Source organism: Odontesthes bonariensis, chromosome 19 (assembly GCF_027942865.1).
Source record: "Odontesthes bonariensis isolate fOdoBon6 chromosome 19, fOdoBon6.hap1, whole genome shotgun sequence".
NCBI lineage: Eukaryota > Metazoa > Chordata > Actinopteri > Atheriniformes > Atherinopsidae > Odontesthes > Odontesthes bonariensis.
In genome coordinates, this window is record NC_134524.1 from 15,289,099 (window position 1) to 15,315,739 (window position 26,641).

The 26,641-nt window shown below is 41.6% G+C and overlaps 1 protein-coding gene and 2 non-coding genes across 5 annotated transcripts; 1 reads left to right on the plus strand and 2 right to left on the minus strand.

Annotated features, from left to right (window-relative positions):
- Nucleotides 1-1,908: 1,908 nt before the first annotated feature.
- On the plus strand, nt 1,909-24,875 carry prox3 (prospero homeobox 3). Of its 3 annotated transcripts, XM_075450787.1 has the most exons (7): nt 1,909-2,263; nt 4,377-4,456; nt 6,043-7,898; nt 7,997-8,110; nt 9,955-10,067; nt 10,623-10,728; nt 23,204-24,875. In XM_075450787.1, the coding sequence occupies exons 3-7, from the start codon at nt 6,045-6,047 to the stop codon at nt 23,375-23,377; spliced, it is 2,361 nt and encodes a 786-aa protein (XP_075306902.1). In that variant the 5' UTR covers nt 1,909-2,263; nt 4,377-4,456; nt 6,043-6,044; the 3' UTR covers nt 23,378-24,875. The 3 variants fall into 3 exon arrangements, with proteins under 3 accessions (XP_075306902.1, XP_075306901.1, XP_075306903.1); XM_075450786.1 differs by lacking the exon at nt 4,377-4,456; XM_075450788.1 differs by lacking the exon at nt 4,377-4,456 and having other exon boundaries at nt 8,003-8,110.
- On the minus strand, nt 9,691-9,764 carry trnai-aau (transfer RNA isoleucine (anticodon AAU)). The gene has a single exon. It is a non-coding gene; the product is annotated as a tRNA-Ile (tRNA).
- On the minus strand, nt 17,058-17,131 carry trnai-aau (transfer RNA isoleucine (anticodon AAU)). The gene has a single exon. It is a non-coding gene; the product is annotated as a tRNA-Ile (tRNA).
- Nucleotides 24,876-26,641: the final 1,766 nt, after the last annotated feature.

The window sequence follows — 26,641 nt, forward strand, 5'->3', positions numbered from 1 at the left end:
TGTTTGATGTTAGTCTAAGTGGTTAACACAATATGAGCCCTCAGAGAGATGATGTTCAGACACTCACGCATATACACAGAGACACAATTTTAGTCTTTTCTGGCAAGATTTTCTGTGTACAATTTGTGCTTTTTAGCATTCTCCAGCCAGAGCATTTGCATTCTCCCACCGTCCACATGCACACACACCTTTGTTCCTTAACCCCCTTCCTAAAAGAATAAAACCCAATATTATCTTTTGTTATTTATTATTGCATATGGAACCATCATTTCATGACCCTACTGCCTCTCATCCTCCTCCCTCCACATATGTTTTTATTTATTCAGACCTCTCCCTCTTTCCCTTTTTCCTGCCCTCTCCTCCTCTCTGCATATTTATTCAGACACATCTCCCTCTTTTTCTCTCAATCTCTCCCCACTTTGGGTACAGACTCTCTCTGTACCCATGTGTCCAGCTTTTGTTACCAGCCTTGTTTCCATAACAACTGCGACCTTTCACTCGGTGCATAACCATTTTTAATCAGAGGTAGAGAGAGACAGAAATGAGATGAGACAGAGAGGGAGGGGGTGGATCGGAAAGGGTAACGTTACTCAGGTGATGCGCTAGATTGGTGGAAAAAAACAAATTATCGTCAGTGAGATAGATAAGAGACAGAAGCAACAGAGGAGAGTGAGGAATGCAAAGTGGCCTTGTTCTCATTTGAGATAACACTTTTGGGGGGTTTCTGTACTCATTCTCAGCAACAGGCAAAACGTGTTGCGGAAGTTCACACATCTACTCTGCTGTTTTCCTGGTCCTTTGTTGAAGCAGCAACAACATCCACATAAGAAGGAATATTTAGTTGGATAGCGCAGTTACCCACTGCTATGTCAAACACAGGCTTTTGAGAGATGTGAGATTGAATGCAAAATATATTTAATCGGGTCCAGATTTCAATCTCAGAAATTTATGATGGAAATTGAAAAAAAGAACAAACAAAAAACAAGGTCCATGAAAAGCATCCCTCCTGAAAAGCTAAGTAGTTCCAGCTGTGATTAAAACCAGAGGAGTTGAAACAAAGTTTGGTGGCTGTTTCCTTCCTCTACTTGACCAGAAAAAAAAAGTGACATTGATTTATAGAATTTGTTTTACAAACCCAGAATTTCCAGCTGCTAAATAAAACAGTTTAGTGTCACATAGGATTGGTGATTCCCCACTAAATTGGGCATTTCACATCAGCATCATGAGTCATGTTTAAATGTGATGATTTAAATATTCTTGATAACTGACACGTGGGAATGATCTAATCAATCTATGATAATTTATTTGTAATAAAGTAATGATAAACACATAATCCCCCTACTCTGGAGATAAGGCCGGCTGCTGTGTGTGACTTATGTTTTGTCAAAAAAAATTTAATTCCCTGACTTTGTTTGTGAACTTGTCTTTCACAAACTCTATGAAGCTACAGTGGTTCTGTGCGAGTCTCTGTGCCCAGTTTCGGTGCTGGATCTCGAATGAGATTCTTGCGGGGAGATAAAACTGTCAATGAGTAACTAGCTGACTTTCAGAGGTAAAAACATGTATGTAGCACACATAGTCAGCGATAATACAGAAAGTCTATGACTGCTAACATAATTAAAGTACCTTCAGTCCTTCACAGGGACTGAAATATGCTACTTATAGATACACTTTCCATCGTTTTTTTTTTTTTTTTTTATCTGTGTGGCAAATAAGAAGCATCAATAATAAAATGTTCATGAATGATAAAAAAAAAGGGGAAATTAATTTGAAATGAATTAAAAATGATTGGCTGCATTATTCTACTGACTGTTCAACGGAGCACAATGTGTGTGTTTGCACATACTGGGGGTCATGCCAACATGGGAGGGAACGGACCATCAAGTGGACAGCACTCGAGCCCGCCCGCCCACCGCGCGCCACTCCACACCGGGAGCAGCGCGTGAGGTTGATGCCAGCCAAAGATAGATGGATTGACGAGGGAGGAAAAACCTGCACAACTAGAATAAAGAGAGGAGGCGTTTGATGAGTGAGAACAAAACTGTTAGAGTTGCGGAACAGGACAAAGATAGAGGAGAGGGAAACCGGGTAATAGGCGGAATCACGCTACTGGCTCGCTCCGAAATTTCTGCCCTCACCGACGTCCGAGGCCCGTCTGCTGCCTTCTGGTGACAGTCAAACGAGAGAGGACACGCAGAGACGGACACTGGTGTTGAAAGCTTCGGGGAACAGACACCGCTGGAGCCCTTTTCTGTGACCAAAAGTGAGTTCATTTCTAAACTTTAAACTCAGTGCATGATTTGTTCCGTCTTAGATAAGCTTCGAAGGTCCGTGTCTGCTCTGTTTCCCTCTCGTTGTTTATCTGTTCTTTCATAATGCGACATTAGTCCCCACCGCTGCCAATTAGTCACAGGACGCACCGCGGGCGGGCGCGCGCGCGCGCGCACACACACACACACACACTCTGACAGCTCGTGAGTCAGAATGGCCAAAGCCGATTCCTCTCGCGTGGCAGAGCCGGCAGATGTTGCCACACAGAGGCTTCATTAAGCTTCAAACACTATAGGTTATAAATTATTTAAAGTAACGTATTAATTCCGTAAATAGATAGATAGATAGATGGGAAGGAATGGAATGGTTTGCATTTAAGTGGGTGAATATATATATTTATATTTATATATATGTGTGTGTGTGTGTGTGTGTTGAAAAGTGTTTAATGTGTTGACTGCTTGTATACAGTAAGGCCTACATGCCAAATATTTAACACATATGTGAAAACACTTGACGCATTAGTCTTTATTTCTGAATTTCCAACTTTAACTTGCTTCTCTGCATTAGTCTTATGAGTATAAATTATTCAATGTGTCTTTTCTCTGTTGTCAGTTTTCTTTTTCACAGCTCCATCAGTCCAACAGCACCATTCTTAAGCCTAATCTACTGGTTAATAGCTTTCATTTTCATTGCTCAGTGCTCAAATTTTGTGCAGCTTGCCACTGGCTTTGAAAAGCTAATCTGTCCCTGATATAAGCGCATTGGTTGCCTTGCCATCTGGGCTGTATTATAGCTGAGAGGAGAGGGCATTTGAATAATTGATATTTAGCTATTTATAGGAGGATTATTCTCTTCATGTTGCACCAGGGGAACTATGCTCATATCATTCATCTATCTATCCATCTATCTATCTATCTGCTGTATGACTGTCTGTCCATTTATCATCTGTCCATCTTTCGGTGAAGTGAGCTGTAGTGTATCCATCTGAAGTGGATTAAGGGTGTTAGGACTCCTGTTCACACACACTTTTTCAGATGCACATACTCATACACACATACATGCTGTTCTCACTCTATTTCACTCCACAAGGACCATTGACCATGGTTAGCCTTCTCTCAAGCCTCTTTTGTGTAAAATTGTGTGTGTGTTCGTGCATGTGTGTGTTTGACGGTAAACACTCTGATCAAACAGCGCTTAACAAGCTGCCTGAACTGATAACAGAGAGAGGGGAGGAAGAGAGGATGAGAGGGGACTAGGGAGGAAGGAAAAAGGGGCATCAGGAGGGAGATGAGGTTACAAAAAAAACATTGATGGGAATGTGCGCTTGGTATAGTGGGCTGCGGTGGTTTTCATAAGCCTGGCATTAAAAATTCTTTGTTTTACAAGTTTTTCCAGGTATAACAGAGAGGCTATTTGATATGACATACTGGCTGAGTTTAAAGTACCCAAACTTTCCAGTAAGTTAGTAAAGCTGCCTTAGCCAACGGTGGTCCTGCAATCTCAGTCAAAATTTTTTTATTGTGCTCTCCTGTCAAATTATTGTTATCGGGGCGGTCGGTGGCGTAGTGGGTTAAGCAGCTGCCCCATGTACAGAGGCTACAGTCCTCGCTGCAGCTGGCCCCGGCTCGAGTCCTGCACCGAGCGGCCCTTTGCTGCATGTCTTCCCCCTCTCTCTGCTTCCTGTCTCTCTTCAACTGTCCTATCATTAAAGGCATAAAATGCCCCAAAAAATACTTAATAAAAAATTGTTGATATCATCTGCCATTTTGTCTGTACCTTTATAATGTTTTAACTGTCTTAGACAGCATACGTGTCAGCCAAAACAGGAAATCAAAACGAAGATAATAGGGTGACATGTGGCAAAGATCATGAGCCAGATGTTAACCCATTGCGCTTGCAGCACACAGCCTGGCTCCCAGGCTGTGTGCTGCACTGACGCCATTTTTCTCTCTGTCTTCCATCAGGTTTCAGTCATTGCACCAGTGTGCTGTTTTCTCCTGTGATGTGTTAGAAAGCAGTGAAAGTGAATCAACCCAACTGGGAGGAGCATTTGAGTTAATCTTTCCTGTGCTTCTAGCTAAACAGTGACTGCTTATATTTTGCAGGTCTTTGCAAGGACATTGCAGCACATTTTTATTACGATCAAAGTGGAAGTGATTGACTGGTGACCTGTTTTGCTGTCCAGGTATGCGGAATTTATGTTCTAGTCACAACACGATGAGCATGATTGGTCAGTTCACTTAAATTACAACAGAGACATATTTCTATAGTTATTTACCATTACCACCCAAAAACTGAGATATTTGGTTCTAGTATTTACTCCAATTCAGCGCAATACACGGAATTTAAAAACATATTTTGTGCTAGATAATTCACAGAAATTATCTATTATTTAAGAAAATAAAAAACGTATCTATTTACAAAAAAAGCAGGGGAGACAGGTGGTAAATGAATTAAGGTTTAATAAAACTAAACAAAGTCACTGCTGAGGCAGGATCTGGAAACTCCAAACAGAAAACTATAAGAAGAGTAACAACAAGAGAATGACATAAACAATTATTTGGCAAGGAGTAAAGGAGAGCCAGGAGAATATACACCGAGGGACTAATTACAAAATACACAACAGGTGAGAGCAATCAACAACAGAAACCAAGTGTGACAAGGCAGTGGTAAAACTAACAGAAGTGAACAAAAGATCGAAATCTATCAAAAATTAAACAGCAAATAACGTATAAAGCTTAAGAAACCAAAAGTCAGAGTAAAACCAAATCACAAAAATCCAAATATCATGACAAATTGGGATTACTCATATCAAATATGAAGGGAAAAAAAGTTTCATACTTTTACTTTGACTTTTATTTAATTAGAGAAAGCATGAATACAAGATATTTTATGGTTTTTTTTTCATCGACTCAATTTAATTAGTTAATTTACATCCTTTGATGCACACCATGCAGGACTAAAGTTCGGACAGGGGCAAATTAGGGATAGTTAGGAGGTGAAAAGAAGATGCAGACTTCTCTGGGCTCAGAGGCATCTGGGACAGACCATCACCCAGAAGAAACTTGTGCAGTGGTCAGATAAATCAGTATTCAAGATGTTTTTTTTTTTAAATAAATAGAGGCTGTGAGGTCTGGAGCAAAGAGAAAAAGTACCATGAAGACTGTTATCAGCAGCAAGCCTTATAGCCAGGCACTGTGATGGTATGAGGTTGTATCAGTGCTCTTTGCAGAGCCCATTTACACTTCTTTGAGGGCAGCATTAGCTGAGAAAACTGCACTGAGATTTTAGATGACGCATACACATCAGGACCCCATCTTTTAAACAAGATACAGAAAAACCTCATTCTGCACACATTACAAAGGTATGGCTGAGGAGGAAGAGGGTACAGGTCCTGGACTGACCTGCCTGCAGTCCTGACCGGTCCCATTAGAGAATATGTGGAGATTTTTGAAAGAAAAATTCAACAATTGCAACTTTATACTGTTGTGCACTTTAAGATGTGTCCACAGCGAGAATGGAACAAAATAACACCTGACTTGCATCACTGCTTTGCATTTTAAACTCCAGAACGTGCGTTAAGTGTTATGAGAAGGTACTTCAACATTTTTTTTGTAAAATGGCTCATCTTAGATAGCCGTTACACATATACCAATGAAAATGTTTTACGAGTGTAGTAGTTTACAAAACAATCAACACCATTTTAAAATGCTCAAAATGATGCAAAATGGTGTAAAAATAATGAAACCTATTTTCTCTGTCTCCCTGCAGTGATGGAGTCACCCACGGATCTTTTTGATGATTCGTCCTCCCAGATACATACTTTTGCTCCCTCTCTCAACTCTACCGACTTTTCTGGAGCTCACCCTCAGGCCAGCGTTGGTCGCCCTACTACTGCCTTCAGACCCCCTGGCTTCCCCCACATCCACCATCTCCTCCAGCCGGGTGGAGGCCCCAGGAGGATCGGAAGAATCCTTACCCCAAACCTCAGCACACAAAGACTCCTGGATGACAGGAGTTTGGAGGATGAACACAGAGTGACGGTTAGAGGAATAGAGCAAGAAATGGAAGGAGAGGAGCGGGTGATGGAGGGAGAGGAAAACTTGTTGGAGGTGAAGAAGAGGCACAACGATGCCGCCCTCATGGCTGAGTGGAGCCAAGACTTCCTCAAAGTTAAGAGGATGAAGCTGGAGAGCCGGCAGAGTATTGTGGAGGAGGAGGTGGGAGGCCAGAGGCGTGAAGGAGGAAGGGTGGGTAGGAGAAGAGAGAGGGAAGAGCTGAAGGAACAGCTGGAGGAGGCGAGGGAAAGACTGCAGGCCCTGCAGGAGAAAGTGTGGAAGGCATTTGGGGAAAAGCACGTGGCCGAAGAGGACAGGAAAAGAAACCGCAGAAATGGAAATGGTGGAGGAGGGGATGGAGGAATAGGAGATGAGGGGATGGCAGAGGAGGAGGACATTACAGGAGAGATGCTCGATGAAGAGGACATTGATGGTGGAGAGATGGAAAAGGAGTCTTTCTCCCATCTTTCTGCCTCCCCCTCTGACATCTTCCCCAAACAGAAGGAGGAGCTGCAGAAAGACAGAGACAGGAGGATGGAGAGAGGAGGAGGTTTGCAGTTGGAGGGGATCATGGAAGGAGCAGGGTTGTGGTTGGACTGCGGAGGGCTGATGAGAGGAGACTGGGATGGAGGGATAGACGATGAATGTGAGGAGGGAGGGCAGAAGTTTGCTCAGGCGCTCAAACTGGAGTTGGGTAGCGCTGTGGCGCGGGTCATTGATCGAGTTCTCCGCCTTTACACCGAGATGACAGACCTTGCACCTTCCTCTCCTCCCGCGGCCGTCTCTTTTCACCCGTCTGATCCAGGGCATGGTGGAGGGAAGGAGAGGGGAGTGTGGATGGGGCTTTTAACAAGAGGAAGACAAGAAGAAACAATGAGAGGGAAGGTGGAGAAAACGGGAGTGCAGGGTGGAGACAGAGAGGAGCAGCTACAGAAGTTGAGTAATGGGACAAGCCTTCCTCCTGGACCACCACATCGCTCTGAACCATCAGACCTGGCAACCTCATTGGCTGTTCACAGGTCACCTGACAGACGAAAGGCCTACCCACTCCTTGGACCACCTCTCTCTACTCACCTCAATCCCTCTCACCCAAACCTCTCCCTGCATCACCCCTCTTTATCTCGTCCTCCTCCTCTCCCCCAACCTCCCCTTTTATCCCCTGCCTCACAACCCAAGGACCCGTCCTCCTCCTTTCACCCATCCTCATCATCTTCTTCTTCTTCCTCATCTTCCTTCCCTGCACCTCCCCCTCCTCCTCCTCCTCCTCCCCCGCCTCTCCCTCTCCCGTTGCTCCACTACTCCATGCAGCAGCTCTTCTCCCGCTCACTTCACCACCCTCAACTTTCCCACCTCCCCCCGTCGCGCAAGGACTATTTGAGCTCCGACCCTTTCCTGGAGTTCTCGTCTCACCCATCCTTCCCCCCGCTACCTTTGCTTGGTCACCTGGACCCATCGCTTGTGCGCCATGCGCATGGTGGCAGAGAGAGGGAGAGAGGGGTGAGGGGAGACGGTGGCATGAGAGGAGGGGGAGGAATGGACGGAGGAGATCTCTACCTGACTGCTGGGGGAATATCCTTTTTGGCAGCATGCTGGAAGGAATGACGGGGAAAGATGTGTGTTACTGTGTGTGTTTAAAAGGACATGTGTGTCTCCTTAACTGATCTAATGTGTACACCCAGGAGGGCTTGTCTCCCTGCCATCTGAAGAAAGCCAAGCTCATGTTCTTCTACACCCGCTATCCCAGCTCCAACACACTCAAGACGTACTTCCCCGATGTCAAGGTGTGTGCCTCATCAAGCATAAAGTTAAAGCCATGCTTTACCATCAATATTACAAACATAACTGGCTAATTGTGACTTGAAATCACTCAAATTTTCATTAAAAGTGTTGTGATTTAAAAACAGCCTCAGTCAAAATGGTGGACAGATCCACTCATTTCATGTTTTTTTTTTGGAATTTTTTTTTCTTTGTCACCTTTTTATTTTTTTATAAACAATTTTGAAGACATCAGAACTTTGAATTAATATTTAGCCAATTTTGACTTTCGTAGCAAACCCTATAAGAGCTAAGTCAAGAGAAAAAAGGATCTGGATTTTAAAGATGCCAGAAATCAACAAATAGTACGATTTCAGATCAGAACCTGCATTAAAGCAGCAGACAGATGTCAACATTAGCTATTACGAGGAGGCTGTCTGCAAAGAAACATCTAGTGGGGGAGACTGAACAATTCTTTGGGCCATGAACAGCTTTTTTCTGTGACTCTGTTGGGGATTTATTGAGGGTGGAAGGCAACAGTAAAGCAGCCTCTGGCTTCCACCTAGAGCAGGACCAGAATTTAGTTCTCAGCATGACAATAAACCCAACACCAGCCGCTGTGAGGTACATTTGACCAGGAAGAAGAGTGATACAGCGCTGCATAACAGGACCCATACTCCACAGTCACTAAACACAAATCAGATGGTTTATGATGAGCCGAGCTGCAGAGTGAAGGAGCCACCAACAAGCACTCAGCATATGTGAGAACACTGCTTTGAAGAACCTCAATTTGAAAACATATTTTGCAGCTTTAATTTGTTCCTTTTCTTCATTGTTTGCTTACGAACACCCACACACTGGTTTAGTTCTGATATCTTCAGGATTGTTTTATGGTGTAAGAAATGTTTTAAAAGAAAAAACGAGAGAAAGAAAACCTCTCGAATGAGTGGATCATTAGCTTTTATCCCAGTTTCTCCGGTACTGTAGGAATCTTATATAGTTTAACTATGTACTGCAGAAAATGACATGCACGGTAGATGTTGCATTTGGCAGATGAATTTGTGTACAAATTTAAAAAGTTGCTCATTTAAAACAGTGAAAACTATATTTTTACATTTATATTTTACAGTGGATTATTATTAGTTGAATCTGGGAAATAAGTATATTGTTGAGAAAAGGACATATCTCAGAAATGCAGTTCAGATAAAGTATAATTAAGTCTTCATTAGCTCGTAATTATATTATTGGCTTTTATATGATAATTGTGTCTCTCATTAGACTCGTGTTTAACAATCCTGATCTCCGGATCCACTGTTTCCCTGTTCGAAGACATTAATTCAAATGACTAGATAACCTAATTGATTTGTCATCTTATTCTGCAAAATCCTTTTTATTTGAATCTGGCATGTTAAAGGCGAGAGATATTTAAAATGTACAAAGCAACAAATCCAGAGCACCATGCTTGGGATACCATTGGATGACACTGGAATAATCAAACAATTTGCAGTTCTATATGATTTAAGTGATCTCTTCCAAATAGTTGTGGTATGTGAGAGGCAACATAATATTTTTTTCTTTCATGCATGAGGTGTTTCAAAAGCTATAATGGCCCATACGGGGATCGAACCCGCGACCTTGGCGTTATTAGCACCACGCTCTAACCAACTGAGCTAACCGGCCTTAATTCCTTTTTCACAGTACAGACAAATTCTCATAAATTTTCCAGGGAATCATTTTAGAATCATGTATTGTTAACATTCCTCCATGTACTAAAAAGCAGGTATATAATGTAATATATGACTGTAAACGCTCAAGGAACTGAGACGATTTTTGTTGGCCGAACCTGTTTGCTGTCTCTCCTGCTCTCTAGTTTAACCGCTGCGTGACCTCCCAGATGATTAAATGGTTCAGTAACTTCAGGGAGTTCTTCTACATCCAAATGGAGCGCTTCGCACGCCAAGCTGTCCGCGAGGCGCTCACTCGGTGGGTCTGGCTTGGCACCAATTCATATTTAACTCTTGTTTTTTTTTTTCTTTCCACAAGACTGATTGTTTTCCTTAGTTTCATAGCAGCTAACCAGCACGTTGCCATGGTCTGTTTTGTATTCGCTGACATTTAGTTTGACACATCAGATGCTGTGCAGCTGCTTCCCTGCATATACAGTCATTTGTAGAAACAGAGTGTGACAAAAGGCAGGGTGTCAACGTTCTGTTGTGCTTTTTTATTTTCTTATGCAACAGCTTAAAGGATCATGGTTTACTCCTTTCATGCTGGACCATTTAACTTCATAAAAGCAGTTTTTTTTTTTTTTATTATGAACAAAGAATCTTTATAAACTTTCAAATGTTTGGACATCTACTATAGCCCACCTACTGTTATTTACGCCTCAGCTGGTTATGGTTTTGTTTTTCTGTTGAGTTAATATGTCTATCCAAGTGGTCAAAACACAATACATTACATAAACAGACATGTTTATATAACTGTGTCTGCATGGATTTTAAAACAATGTTTTTATTGGTCTATTATTCTGAAACCCAGGGAAGGCGCTCCTCGTCTGGGCAGAGAAAGTCAGCTGCGAGTGGCCCGTGACACGGAGCTTTACCGCATACTGAACATGCACTACAATAAAAGCAACATCTACCAGGTGAGGAGAGTTTGTCTGTAAGCAGTATGTTCACTTAGCATCATTGATGCAGCTAATTTTATAAATGCAAACAGCTGTTGAGTGTGTGCTTTTATACTGTGCGGTGCTCAGAATACTGTGAAAGTGTGTTGCAATTGTTATGGAGTGGGGACTTTACATTTTTTTGCCTAAAAGTAATCTCAAATGGTGCTGTGAGCGTTTCGTCAACACAGGCACTCCACACAGTTGCATGTATGTTTTCTTAGAAATGACACGACTCAAACTGCTGCCAGTAAGGACGAGGAGTTGATTTTTATGGAGTTGTTTTTGGGAAGTGGGCAATTAGCTGATTTCAAAGCATCCCTTGAAAAATATTCTTACACCAGCAAAATAATGGAGATTATGACCTATTATACAGTGGAGTCAACAGTTAGGTCACACTTACTCATTCCATTACTGATACTGACTCGTTCCAATACTGAATATATCAAATCTTCAAATTTTCAAAATTTAAAGCCAAAGGAGCTAAAATTTGCTTCGAATTTGCTTCAATAAGAGCTTGATAACACACTGCTTTCCTTCCCTCTGCAGTCCAGTTCATCCAAAACCAAAACTGCTCTCATATGCGTGCAGGGAGATGTTTTTTAGAATAATATAACTGCAGACTGTTTGGTGGCTTTTAAAAAGACTGGCACTTAAAGGTAGGGTAGGAGATCCTGGATTTTGAGTCCAGCGAAGCTGCATTTTGAAAATACACAGGTAAAAAGTCCCAACCCTTTTCTTCACTTTCCCCCCGAAGGCACGCCTCTAGAGTACATGAACGCGCACGAGCACGAAGGTGCACGAGCGCTGTTCTGACAGCAAGCATCGATCGTTGCCGTATTTAGTATTTAGTATTTAGTTTATGCTAACTATACGTTTAATAATGCTAGGTGCTAGCCAAGCTGGCTCTAGTTTAGCTTCCTGCCAAGCTTCTGGACGCGTAATTCGTTCACGGAGCAGTGTACGCGCACAGGGGAAAGGAGGGGGAGGGAGGAGCAGATTGCAGTTTGATAGACGGCATCAGTATCCAATCATTGTTAACGGTCCGTTCACAATGATTGGATACTGTTTTTCCTAGATTGTATGTTCTAGAGACCACTAAAACTTTTCATATTTGTGTCAAAACTTTTAATTAATTGGTTGCAATGGGGGTGTGAGGAGTATTTCAAGCAATATGTAAAAAATGTTCCAGAAAAAGATCCCCTACCCTGCCTTTAAGAGGTGATTAGTAGATTTTAAAATCTTAAATGCTAAAGGGGTTTGGTGATGGAGCCACTCATGTGGTTGTCAAGCAGGAGATCTGAGATAGTCTCCTGAGTGAACCAGCACTGTCTAAACTTCCTGTGGTTTGAAAGTCCTTTTCTCATGTTGACGCTTAGCTCCGTGTTAAGTAATAGTTTGGGTGGGTTTAGCCATTAAAAAGTAATTGGTTAGGACATCCCGACTCGTGTTAAAACAGACACCATGCTGGGTGACACATAGAAGGAAAGAAGAACATTTGTAATTTATGTTCATCATTATAAATCTATACTTTGTTTTGTCATGACAGTTTTATGTTAAATTAAATCGATGGTGCCCTAAATAACAAACCATAGGGTTGTAACTGCAGAAAGTTTAATAATTTATTTAGTTTATGGGAAGTTTTCAGATCTGTAAGACATCTATTGACGGAATGTCTCTGAGGCTAGTCACGGAAGACTCTCTCTTCAGCTGAGGTAACTATTGCTTTTCCTGTCCTGCTTTGCAACAAAAAGCTTTATCACAAATTTTGATGGTTTTTGTAGTTGCGCTGAACCCATTCAGAGATAAGCCCCCTAAAACATGAGTGCGTCTGAAGAACCCTGAACTTTCCACTAAAGCAAGAGGTGCACCAGCTTCGAAATCCTCCTCCAATACAATGTTAAAAATAATCATTTGGCCGTACACCAACATTGTTATTTTCCCTTTCATGCCAGGGTAATGAAATATGAAATAAGCTTCATGAAAAGAAATGACGGAACAATTTTAAAGGATTTCAGACATTCATCACACCAACTTTGAAAGAGCTTAAATTCATTCATACAAATATATATTTTTTAAAAACTTTATAATAACCTTTCACATAAAAAGATTCTTTATTTAAAAAAGACATTATGTCCTTTTTTCACAAGTCGACACCATTTCCTGAGGTCTTGATAAAAAAAATCTCTGACATGGTTTTGTAAAAATAACACAGAATAGACCCTCCAGAAAAACGCGGGCTAAAATCCTTGATCTTGCGGGCTAAAATCCTGGATTTTGCGATTGAATATGCGAGTTTTTTAATGATTTTATGCCGTGAAATTGCGAGAAGTTGCGGAAACTTGCGAATTATGCAAAAAGTTGTGAATTATGCAAAGTTGCAAAATATGCTGCTACTGAATGAAAAAGAGTCATTTTAAAGACGACCTATGATAAACAAGCATACTGGAACCAAGTTACTTCACAGAAGGTTTTTTATTTTAACAACTTGAGCAGTTTCACAATACATACACGCGCGCGCGCACGCACACACACACACACACACACACACACACACACACACACACACACACACTTCTCGGTCTCATTCTGTTTCATTTATTCTTTATTTGCCCAATTTCAAGCTTGTACGCTACTCACCTCGTTTCTGGTAGCCCTCGCAATGGTTTTGGAGGTTGATGCCTCGGTGAACGTCAGCTGTCTGGCTTTGGCTTTCCTTTCCGCAGCTGCAGAAAGCATTTTCAAATGTTTCGCGCTGGTTAAGTGGCACGTCACCGACGATTTTCTTTTATGCTCCAACACACAGTTGCACGGGGTGCAGAATAGTTTCCCCCCGCTTTCGTGCAAGACATCGGGGTACTGGTTTGCCTGGTCTTTGGCAGTAATGTGTGTCGGTAGGTGAGATCAATTAGCTTTTTTCATTCTGTCTCTCGTTAATTTTCGACATTTTGTTCTCTTCCCAACTTTATGCAGAAAAGTGCGGAGATTGTGAAATCAAGCGAATCCTGCATATTTCGCATATTTTGCACGGAAAATGTGATTATTGCGGTGAATATGCGGCTTTTTTGAAAAATATTGACCCCCGCATAATCAGCGGTATTTTGCTGATTTTGCAATAAAATCAGCGATTGCAAAATCGCGTTTTTCTGGAGGGCCTAACAGAAAGAAAGCACAGCAGCTCCTTTGTCTTTAGCCCCTTTCACACTGAGGAATAACCCGCGTTTAATCCGCGAATTTAGCGTGTCCGCTGTTGCGTTCACACTGACGACCCGGGCTGCCGTGTGAACTCGACTCGCCTTTCGACCCGCGTCGGACCCTAGTCTTTTTGCCGAGCCGAGTTTGATGTGAAAGCAATTGACGCGGATCGGACGTGGGTGTGGCGTGACGTGAGGAGTTTAAAAGACAGAATGGACAGCTGATTCAGAACAACAGCGACAGGTGAGGACAAGTTTTACTCTGTTTTACTTCAAGTTCGAGACATTTTTGAAGATGGCCAACTGGGGAGACAAGGAGGTCCGCGAGCTCCTCAGCCTCCGAGCAGAGGACGTTATTTACCGCCACATGTCGGGGACGGTGAAAGATGGACCTCTGCTGGAAGGGCTGGCGAGAAAAATGGGAGATCGCGGTTTCCCACGCAGCAAGACGCAGGTGACCAACAAACTGAAAGCCATGAGGAAAAAGTTCCATGCTGTTAATGACCACAACGGCAGGAGTGGCAGAGGGCGATTGGACTGGCCATATTTTGACATGTGCCACGCCATCTGGGGAGGAAGCCACTCTGTATTTAACCCTACCTTCGACACATGGCTTGTGCCTACGTCATTGTACACGCCCAGCATTTTATGTGTTTCGTGTGACGCTCTGCCACTAGGCAACGCCCCCTGAACTCGGCTTCAGGCGACACAGGTCACCTAATACGCCAAGCGTTCACATTGAGAATGAGTGACTCCGGTCGGCCATGTTGGCAGGAGACGCTATTGGTTGCCAGGGGCAACGCCATCAGAACTTAACGGAGGCACGCCTATATATTCCAGATATCTTCCCGCATTTGTCATTTCGGCAGGACAGAGACGAATACAAAAAAAAAAGAAAGAAAGCAAAGCAATGCAGAAAGATAAGGCGAAAGAAAAGGGACCTTACAGGGACAAGCTTATTACAGGCGCAAAGCAGCGGTATTTGGAGAAGCTCTCGAGCATCCAAAATATTGATCCTTACGAGCTCCCTGCAGCAGAATGGCACAGAGACCTGGACCAGTTACCTCCGTGCACATATATGGACATAGTAAATTATCTTGTCTTTGGTGTAAGTTACTACTTACAAGTTAAGACTTGTTTCGACTTGTTTCGTAAACACTAGATTAACGAGATGTTCAATGTACACAAACGTTTCCAATGTTTTGATGTATGCTAAAGCTTAAAGGATAAGACCGGTTTTTTGACATTGGGCCCTTGATTTCACATTATAACATGATGTTCTACTCACCCCTGCTTGTTGTTGGTCATTTGGAGCTGTTCCGAAGATATTCGCGAGGCGTCTGGCTGCTCTCTTGAGATATTCGGCCATGAAACGGTTTCCTATGGGCATGCTTATACAGGCACAAACTATGCTGTTTATAATTTATTAATTACTGTACACTAGCTCTGATAACGTGGAGGTGCGTCGCTTACTTAAAAAAAATCCGGGTTACTAATTTTGAATTTTAGCCGAATTAATAAATAGGTAGCAGGTCTGTGGGCTGTCTGTGGCAGTAGGACGAGGACGTCAGTAACACCCACTTTACGACAAAAAAATCAAAATTACAGTAACCCGGATTTTTTTAAGTAAGCGACGCACCTCCACGTTATCAGTGCTAATGTACAGTAATTAATAAATTATAAACAGCATAGTTTGTGCCTGTATAAGCTTGCCCATAGGAAACCGTTTCATGGCCGAATATCTCAAGAGAGCAGCCAGACGCCTCTCGAATATCTTCGGAACAGCTCCAAATGTTCACCAACAAGCAGGGGTGAGTAGAACATCATGTTATAATGTGAAATCAAGGGCCCAATGTCAAAAAACCGGTCTTATCCTTTAAGTTTAGGTATTTAGTTGTCATTTGATTTTAGCCCAACGACACATTTAATTCTCAACGTCTGTACCTCTCGGGAGCTGAAAAAGCAGCTAATTGAATTACTTATTATATGTACCACAAACAGAGCTTTTTGTCCGCTCATTAAACAAAAAAATAATCGAATTTGCTTAAATATGTTTTTTGTTTTTTTTAAATGCTTCCTCACGCGGAGTTCAAAGTTAAGTTTATGCCAAATAAAATCTGGTGTTTAGTACAATCCGGCGTCTCCTCGTCAGGTCAGACATCTGCTCTCCCTGATGCTGCATCCATTTAGGAAACCTAAAAAAATGTATTTCGTTGTTCCTATGTTTCCCAAACGTATTATGTGAGGTACTGGAACAGTTTTTCACACAGCAGTGATTTCCAGGCATGTTCTTGCAATTCCGCACTGTTTAAACTTACTGATTTAAAAACACACGCGTACACTGTAAACGAACGGAGAGAATGGCGTTTTCACGCTAGCATCCTGCCAACATGGCGGATAGGGGCGGGGCTCTGTACTATGACGACAACTCCTCATTCTCAATTGCTCAACGCGGGTCGAAGGTGCAATTTGGACCCGCTAAGGTAGCGGGTCTAAGTGTGAAAGGGGCTATTGATTGATTTACACCTCTATTCAAGCTGATTGTTCATGAAGTCACTCACTGGACGACCATCTCTTCCTCAGGGCCTGCCTCGTTTGAGATTTGTGCTAAAAAACCCATGGAGCATGTTATTACAGCATGAGAAACCCTGAGAGCTCAGACCACACACCCAAGTGATAGAGAAATACTTTACATTTACATACATTACATTTCCCTCATCTGGAGTGGAAACATGGACAGCTGGTAGGCCACTGTTCCCTCTTTTAGGCACGATCGAGCTGTCTAGATGTGTTGAACTGGCTCAAGTCGTTGAAACACAAACTGCAGAACGTTAACAGCCAGTTGATAAAAACTTTCAGAACTCAGGATGTAATACCTCCTTTACATATAAACTCAGTCAACTCTGAGCTTCACTGTTGCCTGTTCAACTCGATAACTTTTTAGTGCCTATATGGGCGAACAATTTGTGTGTTTTAAGTTAAATGTAAATTAATAAATGTTGTCAGTTTCAGGCCATTATGGATTGAGAGATCTCTTCCAAATAGTTGTGGTTTGTGAGAGATAACATAATATTTTTCTGTCGGGCTAGTCATGTGATGTTTCAAAAGATTCCGTGGCCCGTACGGGGATCAAACCCGCGACCTTGGCATTATTAGCACCACGCTCTAACCAACTGAGCTAACCGGCCCATGAATGCTTCCACCGGTGTCCATTTTTTCTTCTCAGCCATATTACGATTTGGAATTTTTTTCTATTCATGGGTACCACTGAAATCACGTCGATGAGACAGGTGTTATGCTGAGAAGTGCATGCCTGCCAAGAAATGCATCCCCATTCGCGGGAGCGTGCGTAAACCGTTTCAGGTGTGGATTATTACATTTACCCAATAAAGTTACAGTGATAATATTGAGCTGACGATGTTTCATTCGTTCATCTTTTTTTCTCATTTCTTCATGTAGATGAATAATACATGTACACATGATAATCCGACAATTGTACACTTTAGAGCATCTCTTTCACCTATTATTATATTATTGTACAAGTATTCTAAAGTAAGGGCCGTGACTAACACTTTTGTAGTAAACCCGAAAGACGGTTGGAGACATTTTCTATGAATATCAATCTTTACTCAGTGTAGCCCAGATAAAATAATCTAAAAATGAATTTAAAACTATGAAATTTGATTATTTTAATTTTAGAGACAATTTCGGACTTGTTGAAATTTGCATCTGTTAATTCACTCAGGTAAACAAATTATAATGTAGTAATATCATTCCATTCCAGACTCTCTTTAAGGTATGGGACCAGCAGGGGATGCATTTTTCGGCAATGGTCTGCCAAAATTTGCATCCCCTGCTGGTCCCGCGAATGAGGATGTATTCAGTGTTGCCAATTTAGCGACTTTGTCGCTAGATTTAGCGACTTTTGGCCATCTCTGGCGACAAAAAAAATAATCTAGCGACTTAGCGACTTTCGGGCTTAATCTGGCTGAATCTAGCGACAATTTAACTTGTTTTGTGAGTGACAAATCAGTTGCCCCGAGACACAATACAAACCGAGACAGAAGCACTGCAGGACGGCGGCAACCGGGCATACCGTCATTTCCTGTCAAAACAGCAGTTTCAAGCTAGCTACAACGAGGGTAGGTTAACTTCCTGTTTTCAAAACAAAAGCACCTTTTTTAACGTAATGGCTTTCCCTATGAGAAAAGGCAACGGGTCTTTTATTTTTGTCAAAATAACCGGAAGTGCGTTGCTCACTGCAGCTAGCTTTAGTAGCGCCGAATTCGTCGGAACAAAATTGTAAATAGCCGGTATTTTGGCAGGTTTTTAACATGTTGGGGATCTAAACGACTACTTTCTTGCCTGAAAAGTTTCAAATGTTGCTAAAGTTTACAGAGTTTAAAGCTGAAATCAGCTTCAGGCCGGCTGATTTCGGCTCGGGTAGGAGCAAAAATATATAATATGGGCGTGGTTACGTCACTTATGACGTCATGACGCAATCTAGCGACTTTTTAGCGACTTTTCAGAGAGCCAATAGCGACTTCTTGTGATTTTTTTTTTGGCAACACTGGATGTATTTCTCGGCAGGCATGCACTTCTCGACATAACACCGGCGCCATATTTGTGTCCGATTTGACAGTTCTCCTCGTTCGATTGCATTATACAGTGGCCACTAATGAAGTGGCCGGTGAGTAACTACGGTATTTCATTGTATTTAACGACCCACGCCACAACAAAAGTAGATAAGAATAATAGTTCATTAGTGGCTGACATCAGCTCAAACCACAAGCTTTTGAGTGTACCGTAATCAGATAAAGTTAGCTAACGTTAGCATAAGACAATATGAATCTCCATTGAGGTAGCTAAAATCACGTTAGGTAACGTAGTGTCAGCGTTAATCATATTGCATCTGAAGTTAATCATGTTTTTGGTGTGTTTTGTAAGGGGTTTCCAAAGACTAAAATAAAAATTAGATAGAGTTGAGGACTTACCGGGCACGAAGTGTTGATTGCACAACCTGGACTTAGCTGTTGGCTGCCAGTAGTCTCTTCTTATTGCAGCCAACCATTTATTCCGCCGGTCTACGTCCTTTGAGATGGAATAAAACTGCAGTCCCGGGTTTCTTTGTCCACTGCTATCATAGCCAACAGCACAACATATTCCTGGCATCTTTCAAATAACGTCAACTTTCGGTATTTTGATGATTTTCCTCCTACTCCACTTGTTCTTCTGATAACGTGACAACGCTGTGACCTGAGTGCTGCCACAGCCCTTTTACAGACAGCCGTTCCACTTCCTATTCGCCCCATTATAAAAAAATTGGCTGCAGTTCAGTTGATTTTCTCTGGGGGCGCTGGCGAGCGAGTGCAGAATGACCATTTTCCATAGGGCTGGCGCTAATAACTCAAAAAATGTCCCCGCTAGCGGCTGAAACCTGAAAATAATACTGTGATTTCTGACAGAGGGATGTGGATTTATATCGAAAGTACAATAACCTGGGAGTTATAGCTTTCTGTTTTCTTACAGGTCTGGCATTTGCGAGTCAGTATCCGCTAGCATCTAGCTAACGGAATCTGAAGAACGCACGGCTGATTACGACCGGCTGCTTTACGGCACTCGTCCACTGTGCCAGAGTGCTAACCTGGTGCCGCTAACAACAACCAAAGCTAAACCAGAGGCTAGTCAGAGAGTATGTAAAAGGGCTGTGCTGAAATCTGTAACTATTTGAGCTAACCCCTCTCTGCTAGCTCAGCGCTAGGACTGACCATGCCGTAAAGTGATGCCACATGCGTGACGTCACTCGGGATGCAATACTGACAATAAATGTGTATTTTAAACAAATCTAGTGCGTCTAAAAAATCAAACCAAGTGCCGTTTGAAAGGATAATTTATCCTGCCTTTAGGAAAATTAAAATGAAAAAATATAAAAAATTATATCCAAAGCAATGGCTGGATCTAAGGTGGATTTCATTGTACCACCATATAGTTCGGCGTGCTCTGCACTGCTTCGTTGGCGCCCCTAGAGTGCAGTACCACCCGGAAATAGCCGCCAGTTTTCCCTCTCCTCATAATAGAGACTCTCTGGTGCTGCAGGCGGACACAAATATGGCGGCGCGAAAATACAGTGACGTCATGTGGTCCTGATGAATAGCTGTGCTAGTGGTCGCATGCTAATTTCATTTATTCATTTTTTTATTTTCATTTGAAGAGATCGTACTGTGCCACGGTCAATACGAAATTTTGCAATTTTTAAGTATTTCCACAACAAAGTGGATTGTTCTCCACCCAGTGTCCAGTGAGTCGGCATGGTCGGGTGTCTGAAACTAACCGCCTACAGTTGGACAGCACGATGAACATACAATCATTCAATTTATTCCGTGAATTAATTATAAAAATCGATTAAATGTAAAAAAAATCTTGTCAGTTTCAGGCCACTAGATATCAGTCACGACCATCAGTTTATTTGATCCTACTTCCCAGCTGGCTGCTTGCAGATGTTATGCCAACATATCTGTGCATCCATAACTAAAACCTTTTTGTTTTCGGCCCGTGAAGAAAACCATTGAGAGGTTAGACCTTCAGTTTTTGTCATAAATTATAGACCGTCCCCATGTTTTCTATTTCATGCTTGAACAGACAAAGTAGGCACATATCGGGTCTGAATGTCTTGAAAGAAACTTTCAGACTTCTTGAAGCATTTAAAACAGTAATGAAGAGTAGCTTCTCTGGTAGAGCAGGTCTTCACCACTGCCTTGGTACCGCACAACTAATATTTTACTCTCCTCCCTTGAAGCAGGACACAGCTGGATGTTGAAATGCTTGATAAATATCAGCTCTACTTTTGAACTGACCTGCCAAAGGGAGCAGAAAAACGTTCCGTCATTCACAGATTTTCAATTTACATACAAATTTATACTCTGCAGATGATTGTGTTTTCTGCCAAGGGTGACCTGTCAGCAGTGAGTTTAACAAGGCATTGAAAAACTAAAATGCTGCAGCTGCCAAGTATCTGAGTAAAAGCCAAGGCCGCAACTTTGTTGAAAATAAAACAGCTGCTCTCGAGGTCAAAAAGTCACGCTCACCTATTCTTGCGTTGTGAGTTTATTGCGTAAATGGGCCTCAGCTCGGGTTTAAATTATAGTTACTTTATGGGAAACGTGTCTCGGGCTGATTCTGTTGTGCATGTTGCCTCACTGTCATGGCGTTTAATACATGTGAGAGTGTTCCATGAAAGTCCATGCAGTGATTAAGCAGCAAGTAACCTGCTTTGACAGGAGGAATAAAACTGAGCGGAAAACACATCAAAGACACACAGCGTCCGTATTCCCATAGAGATCCCATCAGACAAAATTATTGAAAACTATTGTATGAGTGCACTGAATGGTAATTACGGGGCCCATTGTGATGCGTTTCCTGTGAAGGCTGAAAAACGTTTCATGGCTCGGCTCAGAGTGATTTCCATGACAACCTAAAATAGGGAGATAATTCAGCCTCTCCCGTCCACACATACAGTCCATTAATAAAAGAAATGTCCTCTACGCTTTGAATACATTACTGATGACAGCTATGATTTCAGCTACTGGCTGGGCTGCTTGTACGACCCCTGTCAAAATATGAACTCTCCACTCCTGGAGGATTTTCATTCAGTGGTTTCATTTTGCAGACGAAGAATCATAGCTATGACACAAAACAATTTTAAACAAACAATTTAAACTTTTTTTTTGTCATCAGACCATTTCTCATACAATAGTTGACAGATCACCTTTGCGGGATGGAGACTTTTTTTCACTTTCCATTTTTTCAAAAATGAATGTGGAATCCTCCTGCAATTTGCATTTCTAAAACAAATACCTGAACATGCCTAAACATGCAAATGAGTCTGCAGTTAAAAGAGAGCTTCAAAAGTTGTTTGCACCTGATTGACAGAAACATGGCTCCAACAAAAGAGCTGTCAGTAGAAACAAAGTAAAGGATCATGAAACTCCTACAAGAAGGTAATTCGGCTTTGAGTTGGGCAAACGATGTTTGTTGTTCCCAGTCAGCCGTGTCTAAAATTTGGAGCAACTGCAAACAAATTGGGAAGGTTGTAAGAAGAAAAACATGCAGGTTGACCAAGGAAGACGTCAAAGCATCAGGACAGAAAACTTAACTCAAAGTGCTCTGAAAATTAAAAATGCACAACAACAGAACCAACAATTTAAAAAAACTAATGAACAGACACAGAACTCAGTGTTTGTGACCCAGCTGTAAGAAACTGGTTAAAGGAGATGGGATGTTCATCCAGAAGAAAAAGCTAATTCAAACCTTCACTAATAGTGAAACAGAAAACTAATTAATTGAAGAAAACAAACTAATTTTCACATTAACTCATGATAAGGGGTTGCTGTCAGGTATTGTCATTACTTCTACAGGGAATGTATCTGTGGACATTTTATCATTCAGTCAGTTGAAAGGAGGTTTGGTGACACCTCAGGAAGATAATGCATCTTCCCACAGAACAAAAAGTGTTCAAACTAAACTAGAGAAAGATATTTAAACTCAGTAACATGGCCAGCAACCAGAACTCATTCAGAGGGAAAATTTAAGGTGAACATTAAAAAAACTAGAAGGTCCACGACAAAGCTTCTTCCTGCAAAAACTGATCTAATCGGCCATTAATCGCAGAAATTCTTCTATTAATCTTTTTTTATGTATGCAAAGCCATACATTATATTTAGCTGTCGAATAAAAATAAAAATGGCTTCTTTTCTCAACAATATGAGACCTCTAAATGAAAAAGTGAAAAAGTAATTCCACATTTTTTAGGGGTTGCAGATACGGATAATCTGCTTTATACTGAAGATATGATATCCTACTCTGAAATCGGCTTTCTGCATTTTAATGGAAGGAGTGTCCATCCATCCATTTTCTATACCCACTTAATCCGTCGTTTGGGCCGCGGGGGGGCTGGAGCCTATCCCAGCTGTCACCGGGCGAGAGGCGGGGTACACCCTGGACAGGCTGCCAGTCCATCACAGGGCCACACAGAGACAAACGAGACAAACAACCACACACGCTCACACTCACTCCTAAGGACAATTTTAGAGACACCAGTTAACCTGACATGCATGTTTTTGGACAGTTGGAGGAAGCCGGAGTACCCGGAAAGAACCTGGGAGGAGTTTTTCTTTTAAAAAAACAAAACAAAAAAAAAAACATTAAAAATTCTACCCACTTGTACATATTCTGTTCTCTGACTTGCATGTTTCTGTCTGCAGGTTCCAGAGAGGTTCATCGAGGTGTCAGAGGTGGCTCTGAGAGAGTTTTATTCAGCCATTTGGACTGGGAGAGACAGCGACCCCTGCTGGAAGAAAGGAATATATAAAATCGTCTGCAAGCTCGACAGTCCTCTCCCAGACGCATTCAGAATGCCGGGTTGTCCAGTGGGCTGATGACTGAACCGCTTTCCTCTTGTATATGAAGACAAATGCATGCTCAAACCAATTTTAACTCAAAGAAGGGAAATGTATCAAAAAAGATCTCACAAACTGCATCGTGTCAGACTGTGATAACTGAAAGCAGCTTTTCTACCATTCCGTTAAGAGGGAAAAAAGATTATTTAGGATGATAAGCACATTTTGCGCGACATATTGTGCAGGCGGAGACACACACACACACACACACACACACATATTCAAACAAGAGATGGACACGCTCAGTGCTCAAATAAGAGTCTTGTGACTGCACTTATCGAGGGACGTGCCCATGCCATTGAATTAAAACGGACGGAGCAGGAATTCCTCCTCCAAACATTCCTCTGCAGTCAGTTGACTTGTGAAATCACAGTGCCTCTACACAGGTTTGATAAAACTGCCCCGAAAAAAAGAGTAGCTGCTGCAGCCAGAGAGCTGGAACGGACTGTAGTAATTATTATGTCACAGAATTAAGCTAGCTGCTACGGGTGCGTTAACACGACACAACATTTTTATTCCCCGGAGATTCATTTTAAGTTCTGTAATATATATATATAAAAAAAGTTTCATTCGGTGATAAAAAAAATATGTATCGCCACATCCTCCTGATAAACACTTTTTAAAACAATAGCAGTTAAGCGGCTGCGCCATGAGTAACAAACACCTGCGAGAAATCACCGCTCTCCCTCAGAGGTGTTCGTCTTTAAACGTTTGCTTGAAATGACATTTTATTGTTGCCCTGTGTGTGGGCTTATCTGTAGCCATCAGGGTGTGTTCACCTCATCTTCTGCCAGCAACACGAGGCGGTCATGTTTCATCTGAGGTTGGCTTTTGTATCCATGTGAGAAACGATCCTGGAAAAATCCTTCAGGAGAGCATCTGTTTATGATGCTGCACAATGTCTTTGGTCAATTTCAAGATTGTAGGAATGAAGTTGAGGAGTCAGTCAGTTGGATTTTTTTTTTCATCTTTACCATGGATCCATCTGTCCAGGATTTGATTATTATGCAGCTTTTGTACGTGGAGGCACAATTTAATCACCTTGTAATTCTTTCAAGAGAGACACTGTATTGAATTTGAAATAGTAAAATGGATGTTTTGTTGTTTCCTTGACGTACTATTATTGTTGAAATATTAACTTGTGTTTTTTTTTAATTCTTTTAATGTGATGCTGGACAAAGTAGGGCACCTTTGCATTTATTAAATATCAACACTTGTTTCCCTAAGGTGTTGAGGGAACGATAACTTTATCTGCTGTATATCATAAATCTTTTATCTACAACAAAGCTGGATCTCTCTTCCATAAATATTTGTGATGTGAATTCAAGTGCATGTTTCCCAGATTTGTATTGTAATCTCTCATTGGTCTTTTATATTGTACAAATTGCATTCTTTACTGTACATCTGTGCCTCATTCAAAATTTTAATGTTTAAACTTATCATCTAATTAAAGAAGTACCCGGTTTGTGTCATGACATCTGGATGTGTGCTTTCACACATATATTTTCTGGTGTTCTGTTCCTGGTAGCCGACACTAATGCCATCATACTTTAAGCCTTTAATCTTACAATGCTGCTGCAGTAACTCACACGGATGCATTCTCACCAACACTAATACCTATGTGATGGCTTTGTAAGAGGCTCTGCCTGTGACTAAGTCTATTCACCTGACACAGCACCACACACACACACACATACACACACACACACGCACACACCGTTTCTCTTGGAGGTATCCTTTTATTTATTTTTTTTATGGCTGAGCACTTTGCTGTGAGACTGCACTAAATTCTGTCACATTGAACATGGTTAAATGAAGATGCACACGTGCTCAGCAGGGCTGCTTTAACTTGGAATTTCAAATGAATGAAGTTGTGTCAGTTACATGAGATGGACAGAATTGAAATGTAATATAATAATAGTAATATGTTCTCTGTTACATTCAAGACCTTTGAAAATGGTCTACCTAGAGAAAACGTCCATCCATCAGCTTTTTTTTTACATTGCACATACAAAGAAGTTTGTGGTCAAGTAGTCTGAAACTCTTTTAACATGTGAAATGTGTGCTTGCCCACTAATCTGCAGAATTTTTCACATAAAAAGAAGAAAAACATTATTATCTTCTCAGCTTTGTTTGCAGCTCACAGTACATACGCCTACGTTTTTCTTGCTCTCTGTAAATATGTGGAGAGTAAAAGTGAACCAATTTCACTCTGTGCAAGGAACAAACTATGAGCCTGGGGGAGAGATCTAAGAGAGAACTACATGGCCATATTGAATTTTGTACAATTTTGTCCAAAATTGTATGACCTGATAAGGAACAATGTTTTTTATTTCCTTTTAAATCCTGTCCTGATACATAAAACCTTAGCATTGAGAGAGGATGTACCTTGTTTTTCACGTGACTGCACATAAGCGCATATATATAACAGTCTCTCTAACAGATTATCTGCGGCGCGTTGGCACATTTTTAACTTATAGCCTGATAGACTGGATTCAGCCTCGCCATGTGAATCACATGAACAGATTCTATTAAGGCTAACAATGCTAAGCTGCTCTTGAGAGAAGCACAAAAAACACACAGTGAAACCCTTTTCCATCACACTGACGATAAAAGCTCATTTAATTTGAGCTGATGTAATTTCCTGGCAAATTTGAATGATTCCAAAACTTGAGATATGAGTGAAAGAGGAAATTTCCTCGCGCACAAGTGCAATGAAAAGACATTCAAATTGTTCTAGATTGATAGAAAATGACAAAGTCAGATGACAAAAGTCACAAGGTTTGATTCCTGCATTATGGAGGGGAAAAGGTTACACATCCAGCCATCCAAATGACACACAAACACACACACCAGTGGCCAAGTCTAATCCCAAGATGACATGCTGCTAAATCCTCAAACACCTCAGTTTATTTGACTAAATCTGGTCCCCTGATGCTGCATTTAGTGCAACACACAAACACACTGTATGTTCACACATACTGTACACATATATTACGATAATGACAAATCGAACCGCTGCGGGATGCTGGTAAAAGACTTTAAATTCAAAGATATGAATACAAGGCGATTTTTTTTTTGCTGTTTCCCACAGCTTTCAGTTTATCTTTCTGTTGCAGCTGCTGATCCAGAGAAAATCGATCTGCAGGCCCTTCACAGACAGTGTCCAAGTTTATCAACTACGCTGTGTGACAAATAGACGATTTTTCACGCGTGGATACGCGGACGTGGATATTTGTGGTG

Coding starts and splice junctions, on each gene's coding strand:
- prox3 (XM_075450786.1), top strand. Junction 10,068..10,622: donor GTCCGCGAGGCGCTCACTCG/GTGGGTCTGGCT, acceptor TCTGAAACCCAG/GGAAGGCGCTCCTCGTCTGG. Junction 10,729..23,203: donor ATAAAAGCAACATCTACCAG/GTGAGGAGAGTT, acceptor TTCTGTCTGCAG/GTTCCAGAGAGGTTCATCGA.